The sequence below is a fragment of the Nelusetta ayraudi genome, unplaced genomic scaffold, assembly GCF_046127955.1.
Source record: "Nelusetta ayraudi isolate G7.1 ecotype Tasmania unplaced genomic scaffold, CSIRO-AGI_Nayr_v1 ptg000092l, whole genome shotgun sequence".
Taxonomy (NCBI): Eukaryota; Metazoa; Chordata; class Actinopteri; order Tetraodontiformes; family Monacanthidae; genus Nelusetta; species Nelusetta ayraudi.
In genome coordinates, this window is record NW_027466142.1 from 294054 (window position 1) to 307324 (window position 13271).

Here is a 13271-nt window from a genome sequence, read left to right on the forward strand (position 1 = left end):
ACCCAGAAAATAACGGCCCCATGGATGTCAAATTAGAAAGAAAAAATTGTTCCCAAGCTGGCCCCAAAGTGAATGGATCAGCCTGTAACTTCACAGTCCGAGCATGTGTTCTCGTTGGTTGAGGCCCAAACTGTCTTGGATCAACTCTGGTGGTTCAAACCCAATGAACCCACCACGGCTTGAAACAAAGACGGTTCAACGGGTTGAGAAGTAGCGTTAATTAAATGAGGCAGAGAGTCATCCCACGTTTCCAACAAGTTGCTGCACTTAGTTGGGCATGTACAGTGTGGATTCAGTCCAGCATTTTGCTGTGTCTCATGACGCAGCACTATTTGCCGCCCGCTCGTCTTGTTTTGCATCTCGTTCTCGTTGTGCTCTTCTCGCCTGGCACGTGGCCGTGTTGTCGCCCTGCAGTAGCTGTAAAATGCCCGCTGAAAGGAAGAGGGAGAAAAGAATGCATCAATCGGGATTTTGTGCAACTTTGATTATTATTCCTGAAGAGTTTGCCACGAGGATGAAGGCACAGATTACTGTGAGAAAACATTGTGGGACCAAACTTGACAGAGAGCACCGGCAGCTTGGAGCAAACAAAGAGCAGTGGAGTCAAGTGAAGTTTACTGAGGCACATTGTGCAGAATGTGTGTTATGAGGCAACGTTGGCTCCATCACACAGCAACTTTAATTGTGTTTATGGCGACTGTTACCAGCGTTGCGTGTGAACGTCTGTATTTCTTAACTACTGAGTGCCCAATGATGACTTAATTACAGCGGCCGGCAGTAATTGTGTTCCCTTGGGCACGTGTACCATGTTGAATTAATCTTTCACTCTATCTAACTTAACCCATCCAAAGTCCTGAAATCATTACCCCGGCATAATTATTGGCGTGTTAATCCTGAAGGACAGCATCCAGGGAAAAAGTACATTGAGCGTTTTATTGCAACTGTGCAGGCGTGTGTTGCGTGCCAAGGAGAGGCCATCACCGCTATCCCCCAACATTCCGTTTAAATGAGAATTTTTGTGGTTGAGGAGGACGTGGGGCGGGGGGGGGGGGGGGACAAAAAAAACAAGAAGGCTGCACGCAAGAAACATGAGAAAAGAGGAAAGACGAGCAGGCGGGCGAGAGGTGAAATATGGGAGGAACAAAAGTTCAGCTGCCGTCATTAAGTTGCATTTGCACCCATTATACTGTAAGAGAAGTGAGTTGCCGAAGGCCTGGAATTTTTCTTACCCTTCTCCGCTTCATCCTGTCAAAGAAGAGCAGCCACGAGTTGCCTTCATTAGCAAAACATGGTGCAAGAGCAGGCGGAGCAGGTCAAGAAAAGTTGTTCCAGGTTGGCGTGCGCCTAAATATATTTTTAAACCCATAATGACAACAATTTTTGGGGTGTGTGTGTAAAGCCGCCTACGGGCGAAGAGGCCAACACCCACTCTGCGAGTATATAAGAAGATCCCGCAGCTGCAATTAGAAGTCAGTTTACTAATGAGGACACGATAGAGGTAAACAAAAGAGAGGGAAGTCAACAGGTTAGTCAGCATCCTGCCACCGAGCCAACATTTCAATAAGGAGAAAAACAGTTTGAAGTTCTTTCCTTAACAACAGCAACAAAGACCATGCTGGCCTCCTGCTCCTGCAGACCGGCCCCTGTGGCCCCGGTGGCTCCTGTTGTCCCTGTTGTCCCTGTGGCCCCTGTGGCCCCTGTGGACGTGAGGCCCCGGCGGCTCCGTCGTGTCCTCTACCCGGCTTCTCAAAGCAGGCGGCTCCCGACGAGGGAGCCTCCAGACCAGGCGCTGCGCTGGCTGCTGCTCCTCTCTGCACTCGTCCTCCTGCAGATCTACAACGAGGAGACCAACACCTGCACAGGTTGGGCTGCACTCACACACTTCAGCCACTCACAGGCTCATATCTGATCTAAATGCTATTCAAAATATGTGTGGGTGCGTTACGCACATCATTTATTTTGGTTGGGAACAGATTCTGTTAGTATTTTATCATAAATTATAGCATTTCAATTTGAATTTTTCTGAAATAAGCGCCTCATATGTTGAGTACAAAACACGTAAAGTTTCTTCACACTTGGAAGAAACCTTGAATGTAATGTTTGTGCAGCTTAAACAGCCAAAGTGGAATGTATGGACCCTTGATTGTCTGAATAATTGGCTACATTATGATGTAGCAGGAAAAGTCTGCTTCATATCTAGTTACCAACTGCAGAACTCATTCTGCCACTTCTTGGAAATTCAAACTGTTTTAGTGCACGACACAATATGTGTGCTACACTGGCATGTCCTTGACTGAAGTCTACTTATTTCAATATGCCATTTGGGATGCAGCTAATGTTTTATTTATATATTTTTTCTGGTGTTTCAGACTTGCAGAACGAGCACCCAGACGAGGTGGAAACACAGGCTCGGGACAGTGAGTCGAGTCCGGACACAGCACAGGGATGGAGAGGGAACGAGTCGTGGAGGGTGGTGGTCGTGGCTGGTCCGGTGGACACACAGCTGGAGTGTGTGGTGTCCTGATGGACGGAAGCAACAAAGTGCTACAAAGGAAGTGAAGAGGAATTCCGTCTAGGAAAAGGAGCATTTCAAAACAGAACAAAAAAAAAAAACAACCATTGAGTTTTATAACGATGAGATGTTTGATGAGCCACACCGGTCTGTTGGACAGGTTGCCTGGATAATTTTGGGGTCAGACGTGACCTCTGACCCCAGCTGTTCTCGACAGACACCCTCTCTGTGGCTGACACCTTTAAGACTGAAGTTTTCGAGAGAGACACACCCTCAGTTTCTGCCTTTGACCATCTGATGGCCATAAAAACCCAGAGGTTTTGGACTGGTCATCCTTGTGCTGCTATTTAAACAGTTTCAAGACGCTTTTCCCACCACAGTTGTTGCCTTTCAAAAACATAGTATACACTCTCACTGTATCTGACCTATTTTCACTTGGTTGTTGTTTTATTACTTTATCTAAAGAATAAAAAAATGTGTCTGATTACAGATTGCAGACAACTCCAACAGATACGTAGACGTGTTTTCCTGACTGTACAGAGTGAGTAAGGAAAAATAAATAACTAAAAAAATCTAAATTAAAAAATTGTCAGAATTTTCTTTTGTCAATGCTGGAGTCACCTCCACCCCCTTGTGTGCTGCAGCTATTTGCGGCGATGGATGTAAGAGCCGACTGTCTCCGCCCCCTCACGCTGCACGGACGCATATTTGAGCGATAAGTGCATGTTTATTTTTCGGTGTGAGTGTGTGAGCGCGTGGGCGTCTGTGTATATGCTGGTGGGAGGGCGGTCACTGGGTTACCTCAAGTGACGGGGACGAGGGGGAGGGGCCTCTGCAGGGTGAGTCAGAGGCTGAGGAGGTGATTCCTCACAGAGCCGACAGACGGATGCAGCACTTTGTGACTGTCTCACACACACACACACACACACACACACACGGCTTTGCGCTGTGTGTTGGCTCAGCAATGTGTCGACAAACGTCTGCATTTTCTTGTTGTTTTGCAGCCAACACTACGAAGGTATATTCTGCAAAATGCTTTGATCAGCTTCAACGCATACTGTTGTTTTTTTTTTAATAGAACGAAACGTCCAAATAAAACATACCTAAATATTTGCATAGATACTATTTCCACCTCTGGAAAAAAATCTGAAAAAACAAAATTGAAGGAAAAAAAACCTAAAGGAGAAACAGACAAACGGAGGAAAGCAACACTTTGAATGCGAGGACAACGTCGTGCTGCCTCAGCATGGCTTTGGAGGGGTTCGTCTGCACACCCTGCAGGCCAAATGACGTCAGCGCTGATATGCGCTAATCTGTGCTCTTTGCCTGCTCATCCTCACGTAGCTGCGCCGCGTTGTCAGTCAACACGAAGCCAAACATCACCTGATAGCGTGAGCAGCCCCGCCGCCTGACCTCATCGGCACCCACTGCTGTGACTCCCAGAATGAACCTGCTGCAAAACCTGTGATTAACGCGACATGAACCGACATGCATGGGGGGGCCGTAATTGAATGTGTTGTTTGTTTATTTTTTAAATGCCGCCTGTTGTTTTTACTTTACATGGACTGGGAGACAACTGCCATCCAATCAAAATCAAGATCCATGCACACAGATTCTGGGGCAAATATCATCCGACGTGATGGATGAGTTTCATGCGAGGAAGAAATACTCTGTGGAATGGAACTTTATGGAGTAGTTGTGTTGTGTTGTGTAGTTTGTTGTGTTTTTGTTTGTGTATTTGCACTCCGGACTTGAGGATTTCAGTGGTCGAACGCTCTTGAAAGCAGCGGCTATGCAGTAGCACTGCGTGTGTGTGTGTGTTTTTGTGTGTGTGTGTGTGTGTGTGTGAATTTCTCTTATGTCACGTTGTGTTTTGGAAACACTGACGACAGCCAGTCATCGGTGGTGTATGTATGAATGGTGTCGTTCATACACTAGAGCTGATTGGTCAAGTCACATGTCAGGCACACACAATCCTCACACACTGGTGTGGATCAGGGAACTGGAAGCAGAGTCTATAGCTGCGTTTCCATGACTGTTTTTTGCAACAAGATTTCAAAAATTTCGACAAAGTACAATTGCGGTTTGCAGGTGTTTCCATTGAATGGTCGTCGTCAAATCTCGTCCTGCGAGGCCCCACTTTGAGGAGGATGGAGGTACAACAGACGTGACCCTGTACGTCACGTCTGCTCACGTGTAAATGCGAAAAAAGTGCTTCCATGACACTTTTGCCATATGAAAAACCACCTCATGGGAGCGTCAAAACCTTTCAACCTTATTTGAGAGGTTTTCCAAGATTAGGTGTTTGCATTACCCATTTTTTATTGCGATATTTCAGTTTTGCGCAATTCCACAGGTAATGGAAAGGCAGCTTCTGATGGTGTCAGGAAGGCCAGCTGACCAATTAGAATCTACAGTCCATCCACCATCAATCCAACCATTTATCCCGCACTGAGGGTCACAGGGGTCGCTGGAGTCTCTCCCAGCTGTCTCAAGGTGCAACTCATGGCAGGGCCTCATGGCAGGGCCTCATGCAGTGACACGTTCACTGACACATTAAGTTGTTTGATATTGGGATTCACTTCTGCTTCCTCAGCTGTGAGCTCTGCTTTACCCGCCATCCTGTTGTCAAAGGTTGGTCGTAATTGTAGCGGATGAGGTCATTGAGAGGGTCCCCAGTGCTGTACAATATGGCCATATATAGAAGGTGTGTGTGTGTGTCTGTGTGTGTATGTGTGTGTGTGTGTGTGTGTGTGTGTGTGTGACAGATCGTATCACTGTGAAAGTGAGTCCTTAAGTGACTAAAGCTGAAACAGTCTGAAAAAGAAGACATCACGTCATTGGCAGAACAGTTGAGAATGACAGTCAGCGCGTGTGTGTGTGTGTGTGTGTGTGTGTGTGTGTGTGTGCGTGCGTGCGCGAGCGCGCTTCTGTAGAACCTGTTTGCTTCGTTGAGCGTTGTAGGGGAAAATAATTGGCAGTTCACTCAGAACACATACTAGCAGCAGGTGTGGGCAGGTGTGCTAATCCACCAAGCTGCAGACTCTGTGCTCCTGTTTACAGCTTGTACTGAGGCACACGCGCACACACACACACATGAGAATTTGTGCCTTTTTTCAGATTGGGGTCAATGTTTCAGTAAATTCAATTTTTAAAGTTATAGAAAATTATTGTTGTGGTCAAGACTGTATTGACAAAGTATAAATTCATACAATGCATATCCATCCTAATATATAGTACACAAGCAGCTTTCATGCTTCCTTGTGAAAGTGTTTTTACAGAACAAATAAAACATTTTTGGGATTGAGCAACTTTCAATGAAAGATTTTCAGTGAAAACTTAAAGGCCCACTGTGTAAACGTTTCTACCATCTAATGTTTGAACAGCTCAAACACAACAATCAACGTTAATCCCTCTTTTCTGACGTCCAGCTTGATGAAAACGTCACTCTTTCACCAGCTGTGCTGTTGAGTGGAAGTGCAAGTCAAGGTCCGGACAGCTCATGACTCAGCCATATGTCCTCCAAAGGTGAGGCAGTCTCATTAAAGCTTTAACCGGGACGCAGCATCTAAAATCACACTAGAAAGACACATATAGGTATTTTCTTTACCATTTCAATGCCAAACGATCCCTCATGGATGTTGCTCACTGGCCCATTAACAATGCAGGAATATAGGTACAAGACGTCAGTGAGGTCGGAAGTGAAGAGAGCCGCACAGTAAACCCACGACAGAAGCCTTTAATCCTGACGACAATGTGGACTATTTGGAAAAAAGAAAAAATCATCATGTATTGGTTAGGTCAAACCAGAGTGGTTAGGTGGAGGGAGGGCTAACCCAGAAACGGCATAGCTGAGCTCTCAATATGAGAAAGCTTGACTCGTGTGGACTTCATCTTGGTTTGTCATATAGGCGCAGAGAAGCAAAGCAGCACTCGTCAACTTGTTCCGCCGAATTTGACACCAAGAAAGACAGAAAAAAATGAAAAATCACCTGCCATGAATTCAGCTGTCAGTCAGCAGTTGAGTGCTAGTAGTACTAAACCAGAAGCATTCTTGATGATGTAAACACAATTTTTCACAATGACCTCGTGATTCTTCAACCTTTCCAATTTTCTCTGTCGCTCCTGTTCTTCTGCACAAGTACAACCATCTGTCTGCATTTCTAAAGAAAGATCAGATTGGTCATGGAATACTTTCAGTTATGTAGAAACCAGGAGGCAGCTAGCAAACTGCTGTGGCGTTTTTCACCTCTGAGCAGACATACAAACGTTAAAAGAAATAGAAACTTGTTTTCAAAGGCTGCATCACGTCTTTTTGTCATTCCACATGATCAGTCGGTTGGACTTGCTCAGCTCTGTGCACTCTGGGATTTTCCAGCTGACAGTTGTGAGGCTGCTCCAGGAAGAGATCATTTACTAAGCAAAACTGTGACACGGCTGGATGACTTATAATCTCCCATCAAGTTTTCCTCGCAGAGCGTCTGCCCTCCTGCTGACGTCCCTCACCGCTGACTCAGAGCCGGGAGGTCTCCTGTTTAGTTTTGCTGTGAGAAGTACCACGTTTGTGGATGGCCGGTGGCCTCTCAGTGAGGCCCAGTGAGCCCAGAGGCGGCTGGGATTGGTTAGAGGGGAGACCGACCCCCTCCCTCCTCAGGTCACTCCCCCGCACTGGGGCCGCTGCACCAATCACACACAGCGGGAAAATGACGAAAATGCGGAGAAAACTTCAGTGATGTGGAGCCAAAGAGGAGGCAGGAGGCCAGAAACCATCTGCTGTCCACATTTAACTCCTGACAGCAAAGAAAAGGAGAGAAAAATAATCTCATCTAATCCATTGAAAAGCTCCATCAGATATTGATCTCATTCATCTTTTTTTTATTAAACTACATTGTATGTTATTTTCAAAAATATTTGACACTTAAAATATTTATTGCAATAAATATTCCAAATGAATCTTGTAGCCATTATATTGGAAGTATGCAATTTTCCCATTGGACCTCCAAAACAGTGAAATGTTGATGAAATAATATTTTTTAGATAAGAAAATTCCAGAATGCTTTGAAGGCAATATACGACATTCAGTATCAGATAAACATTTTCCATTTTCCATTGCGTGACTACAAATAATCCCAAAATATCTATTCACCTGCAGAAAAAAAAAAACAGTAGTCATAGTTAGCCCTCTGTTTATAGCCGTCAGTTAACGCTTCACTGGACCTTTCACAGGTAATGGGAGGTGGTCTTGGAGGGCAGAGCCACTACTTCGCTGGATGGATGTGGGGTCATGAACATAGAAGCGTCTGTGAGGTATCAGTGCCCTTTATGACATCACAAATGTATTATTTTGCAGAACTGAGTGTTTTTGTGTGGGAAGTGGAGCAAGCAGAAAATGTAAATGATGGAATTTTCTCATTTCTGGAGAAATTGGTGGCAGGATCGAGATGTACACTATGATTTCAAAAACACTCCAACACAGCGCCTTTAAGATCCAAAGGTATCTGAGAGTGCGTTAATTATGCCCTGGACTCAACTCTTCAACCCAGCCAAAAATTAAATGGGTTGGCCGTTTCGCCCACGTCTCAACCTTCCGCCAAGTTTCAGGGAAATCCGTGTTTTTTTTAAAGCAGCTTTGTGTAATTCTGCTGACAGATAAATGAGTCCTTTGGCGTTGGCAGCCAAACACCAACCGAGACGCCCCCCCCTTTTGCCACAAAAGTGGGGAAAATTGCACATTGCCGGCAGACTGTGCTGCCGTCTCTCCTCCCAACGGTCATGTGACCCAGCTGGGATCTCCAGCTCATGACATCGGGGAGTTCGGGGCGACGCCGCACTCTTCTGCACGTAGGCCCTTTCACATGGCCATCAGCCAGCGACGGGCCAATCAAAACTGGCCTTTGATGGGAGTTACAGCACAATGGTGACCCACATCACGCCCCCGTGGCCATGGTGACCCTCACATTCATTGCGTCCAGGGACGGCAGTGCGTGTGCAGCCCGTTGACTGAAATAATCCATGATTTGTTGGTGGTCCGGCAGGCGCATTTACAGTAAAACGACAACAACAACAAAAAATGGAAAGTATGTGTGCGAGTGAGGAAGAGGAGGGGTTGGCAACGGCGGCGGAGCGTTAAAACGCTGACTCAGCGTCTGGAGGCTTGTTCGCCTCCCGTAGTAAAAGTGAGTGAGGAGAGCCGCCGAGGGTTGCATGAAAATGTAAAGGGAGTGGAAGGTTGGAAATACCAGACGGCAGACACAGCAGTGAGGTCAAGTCTTCCTGTCAGCCGTGCCGAGAAGGTCAATTAGTACCTTCACCACACACACACACACACACACCTTCCCCTGTGAAGGCGTCACGTCTTTTCCTGTCTGACTGGAAACGTTCGCTCTGAGCTGCAGCCTCCATTTGCTCTCAAGTCTCTGACAGCTTGATTATATTTCCTCCTGTCTTGAATTTCAACCCTCTTCCTGTAGTTTTAAAGTGCATGTGTGTGTGTGTGTGTGTTTAGAACAGTATCCGTCATTAAATTCCTGACATTTAAAGCGTAAACCTCGGGGGTATCTTCGCTCTAGTCGCACTTTATTGACACAGAAAGCTTCCGTCCACTCAAGAACAGCGTTTTAAGGTCACCAGTGCTCTTATACAACTGGCAACAAGTTGAAGATTGCACACATCACCTTTGTTGGCAGCAGCAAATAGCTCGACTTTTTATTGCCACCTGAGCTTTCATCGCTTCTCTTGTTGGTCTTTGTGGCCTTCCTTATGTTACGACGCACATAGTGCCACCTTCTGCTTTGCGCACAAGTAATGTTGCCTGATGGCTATTTAAATGTAGGTGGGAGCATTTTAGAATCAGCGCCGATGTGTATGTAGATTTTTTTCTTTGTCTGCACAGAGGCTAAAATAACGTCAATAGTGTCATACCTGTTTGTGGCACCAGTCGGGTGGAGAACTGAATAACAAGGAATGAAAAGATTGTAGGTTGATGGCTGCAAAGGTCAATATTGTGATGTCAGACCAATTCAGCAATGACAGATTCTAGAGAACACTTCCGTCTCTTCCAGGAGGGAATTCTCTGATCGCTATCTGCCCCATTTGGTAACTTCCCACCTTGAAGGCAACAACAGTTACCTTGTTAGACTTGCAAAGTCATGAAGGAAGTCACACAACAGTACAAACAGGACAGCTGAGGAAACACAGAGAAAACAAAGAGGTAAATCAACCACAGGAAAAAGAACTGTGCGTCAGGATTTAGCTTAAAGCTGTTCTTGTTGATGTTGTTGCTGCTATTGTGAACAGCCCATCAGAATGAACAAATACTTTTGCCATTTTCTTTTTAAATAATGCAATGAATTACAATCTAGCCGTAGCCTAATTTTACACAATTTAAGTTCCCACAGCCGTTTTCAAATCTTCATTTTCTTCTTGGACTCAAGTTGAGCAGCCTGGAAATTGGAGTAACTCTCTTAAAAAAAGAAAAGAAATAAAAATAAAAAAAAAACATATTGAGCCTTATGTTTACGGCCTCCTGCTAAAACTGACCCTTTGTCAGAGCTTGTGAAAGGGGACAAAACCAAGATGGTTTCAGAGGGCTGAGCCAATACCTGATAGGGGGCAATATCTCAAAGCTGGGAGAGACATCATAGAAGCCAATCGCCAGGGTTGTGGTGTCTCATTCCAAAAAGCCACGTGAGCCAGAGGCGTACAAGGTGGCTGCCTCTGGGATTCTCCTCCACGTTCCTCACTCTCACTCAGACTTTCCATTGCCACGCTTATCACAGAACACTGAGTATGTGGGACAGTGGGTTGGACCCGATCACACGCCACTGGCTGGGTTAGGTATCTGCTCACACGGAGCTGGGAACACTGGAGGGGTGTGTGTGTCAGTGTGTGATTATTTGCTCATTGTGTGAAGACTGTGATACTATGAAGAGGAATCCAGCATTGTCCTGAGAGAAATGTTGATGAGAGTCTAAGTTCACGCTGCAGAGCATGATGTCACGTTAATTGTTTTGCCACTGCAGGGCTGGATGCTTCTGATTCTTTTTGCAGAAGATCACGGTGAAACAAAGCAGAGGCAGCAGAGGTATGTCCCTGGCATGTTAAGCATGCATGAGAAACACACCAGGCCGCTAATGAAAATGAAATGGTGCAGGAGAGTTTCGGCTCCATCAACCACGTGACTTTTGTTCACGGATGATTGAAAGATTGCAACTGATATCCCCGCATCATCACGCTGGCTTCAGGCATGCTCGAACATATCCAGCCTGATTTCTACAAAGACTCAGAGGTTCCCTGGAAGTTTATACAACCTGCAACTAAACATTCAAGTTTTAACACACAATCATCAAAGTCATAATGGAGCAGAAACCAACCGGGACTATGGAATAGTCACGTACTCCAAGAAGAGCAGCTCTCTTGTAGCTGTGAAAAATGTTTAGTTTTAAAGTAAAGAGACAAATATTATATCTGTATTTTCTAATTTGATTTTAAACCAATAAAACCAGAGGGTGTCAAAGAAACACATTATATAGTCAGAGTTTAACATTGAAATGTATTTATTGGTGTAAAGTTTATTAAAAAACAATATATGTATATATATATATATATATATATATATATATATATATATATATATATATATATATATATATATATATATATATATATATACATATATAAAATCATCTTTCATTTGCCAAAAATAAGTCATGCCACACACGTCACAGATGGACGCAGCACTTTGTGACTGTCTCACATACACACACACACACACACACACACACACACACACACACACACACACACACACACACGCGCGCGCACACACACACACACACACACACACTTCAACGTGGAAAAAGTTGAGTTTCTTCCTCTTCTGGGGTTTTCACCACTGTCACATCCTGTGATCTAACCATTTGTAACACTACACGACCCTCTGGAGAAAGAAAACAAAATTACACATGTTGAAATGCAGTAAAACTCCCCCAGATTGTGTTCATCTGAGAAATTAGCTATTTTTGGAAACAGTTGATTTTTGAAAATAATTTCACAGCGAGTTCAAATATTTAGTCCTTACACGCCCAGACGGTAATTTCCTACATTTTATACGAATTCAATTCTCAACAAAACAATGCAAAAATGCCTCTTCTCTCAAAGATCTCAGTAAATGAAATGCAATGATTCAAAATAAATTCCAGCTCGAGCAATCTCCATCAGGGTTCTTTCTCTGCCGTCGTTCTACCCTGACATGTGACGCACTGCACACTGTGTACACTGTGGTGAGTTTACAGTCAATTCAAACTGTAAAGGTCCCTGAAGGGTCAGAGGTTAAGGTAAACTGAAATATCACGAGGCAATCCTGTGACGCTGCACATTATGACAATAATCTGTCTGCCACTGTGATCAAACTCGACGACGGGAACCCTTGTCCTAAGAGTAGTGTTTTCATCTTTGCCCTTATTTCAATTTCTTTAAAAAAAAATATCGCTTGTCTGTTCGCAGAGTTTCCTCTTCTTTTTTCTGTCACCACAGGCAATACATGACATGACATTAGGTGAACAGGGAGAGATGATTCATCCCTCCGTCTGATCTCCAGCGGATTACGTCCAAGGAGGAGCAGAGGCGACTTCTGAAGAATGCGAAAACCCGCGTTTTTTTCCTTATTGAGCAATAAGGTGCGTCGGCTCGCCTCCCAGGGAGTGGCTTCCTTCTGAGGGCGTTTCTAAAAGAGCACAACCTGAAGCAAAACGTATAAATACTGAACGGCCGCTGACTTTCTACCGAGGAAGTACAGAAGCGAGAGACAAACCAGGAGAAAACTTCGAGAGAGAGAAAAAAACAAAGCAAATAATGTACTCACGAACAAACAGCATGACGGTGACGGTCCAGGAGGAACGCTTCGCCTTCGCCGGGATGGCGTCTCGCAGCACCGAACCCGAGGTGTTCACCTTCGAGCGGCTGCCAACCCAGGCCACCGCCTTCCGCTCCTACGTGCCGGTGCGGCCGAAGAAGCGCTGCACCCGGGTCATGTACCCGGCGAGGGTCCGCATGCACCTCCCGCCGCCGGAGAAGAACGAGGCCAAGCGCTGGCTGGTCATCCTCTGCCTGGTGGTGCTGTGGCAGATCTACACCGAGGAGCCCTGCGCCGAGGCGGCTCTGTCCACCGCGGACGGCCCGGCCTCGGTCGACTGCCGCGGCTTCGCCTTCCAGTCCGTCGAGGAGCAGCTCAACGGCGGCTCCGAGCTCCTGTCCGGTTCGCCGAGCAACTGCGAAGACGGCGCCTCCTCCGGCCGCCTGCTGCCCGACACCACCTGCCCCGAGAGCCGCGAAGAGTCGACCGCCAGCCGCTCCTTCGACCAGAGTGCCAGCAAGAGCTACATGGTGGTTCTGCTGATGTACCACAGGCTGAGCGGCGACAACTAAAGACCGACCGCCAGAAGTGGTGTGAACAACCCTAGGATGGCTGCGATGGGGGGGAGAAAAAAAATCTGCCGAGCCGGAGGTAACCGGAGGGCGGAGAGCTCAGAGCGGCCGGGCGCCCAGTGAATGGCGGCCGGCAAGAGGCTCCATGCGTCGGCCTCACCATGCCAGCAGTACCCCCTCTACTGGAGGAGGACCCAGCCTGGCAGTGGACACTTGAAAAAGACCAGAAAAACTGTGAACACTCTGAAGAACTGATACTTGAACTTGATAAAACTTGAAACTGAGACCCCTGTACAAACACGATGCACTAATAATAATAATAATAATAATAGGC

The 13271-nt window shown here is 46.0% G+C and overlaps 1 protein-coding gene and 1 long non-coding RNA gene across 2 annotated transcripts; both read left to right on the top strand.

The window, feature by feature from the left end:
• The first annotated feature begins 1167 nt into the window (after positions 1-1167).
• On the top strand, positions 1168-3098 carry LOC142902285 (uncharacterized). Its single transcript, XR_012929068.1, has 2 exons — positions 1168-1862; positions 2370-3098. It is a non-coding gene; the product is annotated as an uncharacterized LOC142902285 (long non-coding RNA).
• Positions 3099-12264: 9166 nt separating this feature from the next.
• Positions 12265-12987, top strand: ier3 (immediate early response 3). Its single transcript, XM_076047128.1, has one exon. The coding sequence runs from the start codon at positions 12365-12367 to the stop codon at positions 12935-12937; it is 573 nt and encodes a 190-aa protein (XP_075903243.1). The 5' UTR covers positions 12265-12364; the 3' UTR covers positions 12938-12987.
• Positions 12988-13271: the final 284 nt, after the last annotated feature.

What these genes read in the sequence shown, in the direction of transcription:
- ier3 (XM_076047128.1), top strand. Translation starts at nt 12,365, where the DNA reads ATGTACTCACGAACAAACAGCATGACGGTGACGGTCCAGGAGGAACGC.